General features: G+C 51.6%; 1 protein-coding gene across 1 annotated transcript; it reads left to right on the top strand.

The window, feature by feature from the left end:
- Positions 1-2228: 2228 nt before the first annotated feature.
- Positions 2229-2974, top strand: NGA_0691000 (uncharacterized protein; the record flags this gene model as incomplete). The annotated part of the gene is made up of 2 exons (XM_005852526.1): positions 2229-2278; positions 2634-2974. Coding segments are annotated over exons 1-2 (351 nt in total), but the record flags the coding sequence as incomplete, so codon positions are not given.
- Positions 2975-2991: the final 17 nt, after the last annotated feature.

Here is a 2991-nt window from a genome sequence, read left to right as displayed (position 1 = left end):
GTTCTATCGCTTGGACGAAACCAACTGAAGAAAATCGAAAAACTTGAAGATATCCAAGAGACCCTGGAGGAGCTATGGTTGTCCTATAATCTAATAAGCTCTCTAGATGGGCTTGCCTCGTTGACTAAACTCACCACGCTTTTCATCTCCAATAATCAAATCAAAGCATGGAATGAAATTGATAAATTGGCCGCCTTGCCAAATCTTAGAGATGTTCTCATGTTGGGGAACCCCGTTTACGATGGCCTTCCAAAAGAAGAAGCACGACTCGAAATGTTACGGCGTCTCCCGGCTTTAAAGAAGCTGGACGGAGACCTTGTCACTCCGTTGGAGAAAGAAAAGCTATTGGGTTGTAATGCTACTGCTGGAGCAGGGGTTGTGAGCCCCTCGACTGGTAATACAGGTAGCGGGCTGGCTGCGGAGTAATCGCTTTTTTAAAAAGCCAATGAAAATTGAACGCGAAATGATGGCTACGAGGACTACCTTCGGTGCATCAAGTTCTCCTGTCTCCGTATCCTTGATAGTACAATGTATTTAGACTTGTTTTTCAGCCTCGATAAAATACGGGGGATGCGAAGTAGCGGAGTCTTGTCTGCTTAGCGAGTACTAGTTCCCGACGGGCCGCCTATCTGTGAAGCAAGGTGATACAATCTGAATGAGCGTGGAAAGAATCATTGAAGTCCCGTAAAAACAAGGCAAAAAGCGTGTCAAGAATTTCCAAGCGGACGTATAGAAGAGGGAGGGACAGCAAGGAGAGAGCTTCGATAACAAAGTCGGAACAGAGAAGAAGAGACGGACATATAGACGAGGGAGGGACAGCAAGGAGAGAGCTTCGATAACAAAGTCGGAACAGAGAAGAAGAGACCTCGAGTGACAGGATTTACAGAGTTGATAAATGAATTTGAAATGCGTTCAAGGGGTGATCATTAATAACTTTGCGGTACCCAAGAAGTTCATCACCGAAGAAGTGGCGATGCAGACCTTCAAGGAGGATTTGGTCGCGTATGGCCACTTCTGGATGCAGCAGTACATCGACGCACAGGGGATGCCGGTGCAGGAGGAGAAGTGCCCTCTCGTCTCGTTTTGGGGGTTGATAGAAATTAGAGAGAGCATGCCGGTCCTGAGCTTCCTCGTCCACGTAATCCTGTCCCTGTCCCCCTCCTCCGCCGACACCGAGCGCTTCTTTCCTGACAGCGGTTTGTCCTTAAGTGACCGCCATCAGTCCTTTGATGCGCAGCGAACGGAGGATTTGGTAGTTGTGAAGGAAAAGTGAGACGACTAAGATTAAGAGAAATAGTAGAGTAGTTCAAAATATTAACATCAGAAAAAGGGTGCAGGAAGCGCACGCGGTGAAGAAAAAGCAGGAAAATATAATACAGAAAAAGATTTATGGTAAAGTACATGTAAAAGACCGAAGGGCAGCAAGGTGAAAGCCAGGTTGTTCGAAAGCAATCCAGGCGAAAAACGACGGAGCGAGCAAGTTTACTCATTTTCATTATCTATAAAATTATTTACTGTCCAGATAACTGATTGTAAAATGTTTTTTTGATACGATAAATGCAATTTCGCCTGGGGCACCGTCCCAAACCCCACGAGGAGAGGTTACGGCCCGGCCCGCGGGGTTCGAGAAGGGGAACCATACCCGGAGAACCACCTTCCAACCCCCCCCGTTTGGTGCCGGCGCTTGCGCGCGGTGCAGGTCGTACGCCGCAGGCCTCCGACAGGCCCACCCCTGAGGCGGGCGCATTCTTACGAATGAATCATGACTGTTCTCCGACACGTTGGCCGCTATTCATGAATGACAATGTTAGTAGGGGTGACGGCCCAATGATGATGGATTCCTACTAGGAGGACAGCCCTGATGATGTCGGGTGCCTAAAACATCACACATTTGGGGTAGGAGGGAGGTGGACGATGATAGCCGCACGCTGTCCGGTCACGACCCTTAGTATGAGCCATGTAATCCGTGTACGCTTAGCGTGCGATTGCGTGCATAGATGCATCACGGACACTTCTTATGCAGCACGCAGGGGTATGTCTGCTGTGTTGAACCGCCGCATCGTTTGTCCGCGCCCCTCATATCCATTCATCCTCCGGCGCCTCCGTCCTCTCGATCCCCGTCGCCTGTTGTGCGTGTGCTGACGAGCGACCGCATAGGCTGGGAGAAGGGGTGACTTGCAACGGCGGCATCACGGTGCTGACGAGATCCTCGCCATCCATACCTCATCACAGAACAAACAATCTCAAGATTTGGTGCGAGTCTTGCTCATGCAACATGGTGAGTCCTGTTGTTTTTTTAACCCAGCCCCTCATGTTTCCCACCCCCCCATGCCATCGTCATTCGTGTTTGCGGGAGGCCGAAAGCTCCCTTGCGACGTTCATTAAGGTTTTGAGGTGTGTCCATGAATTTTTCAGTAGAAGTTGGTTTTGTTTTTGTGTCCGGTTGTAGCCCGTACCAGCGGAGTTATGTGTACACACACGCCTGGTGAACCCAGTAGGGAGAAATGTAAATGAATGCCTGGGGTAAGAGAATGAAGGAGGAATGTGGTGTTAGCGTGCAACGTCATTTCAAGTCGTATAAGGAGCCCCATACTTCTCTTAAAATACACGCTATGCTTGCTTCCCTACTACAGGCGGAAAATATGTTCCCCCGGCCCTGAGAGGAGAATCGGGAGCCGAGAACGACGAGACACCTCCGACTTCCCTGACGGAAGTGAAAGCGGGGGGGATGGACCACTCCGAGAGCAGTAGCGCGAACAATCACGAGCCCAGCGAGGCCATTCACCCGACGTCGGGCGCGCATCAGCGCCACCAGCAGATGCCGCCCTACCCCCAAAACACGCCGCCGTCGGGTCCCATGGGGGACTACCGAGGCTCGTCGTACGGCGGAGGGGGCGGCGGCTACGGCAACCAGGGAGGAGGTTATGGCTATGGAGGACGTGGGGGGGGAGGGCGGTTTGATGGGGGTGGCGGCGGGTACGGGCGGGGCGG

Source organism: Nannochloropsis gaditana, assembly GCF_000240725.1.
Source record: "Nannochloropsis gaditana CCMP526 unplaced genomic scaffold scaffold1116, whole genome shotgun sequence".
NCBI lineage: Eukaryota > Eustigmatophyceae > Eustigmatales > Monodopsidaceae > Microchloropsis > Microchloropsis gaditana.
The sequence above is the reverse complement of the archived record's forward strand: the minus strand, read 5'-3'. Positions and strand labels throughout refer to the sequence as shown.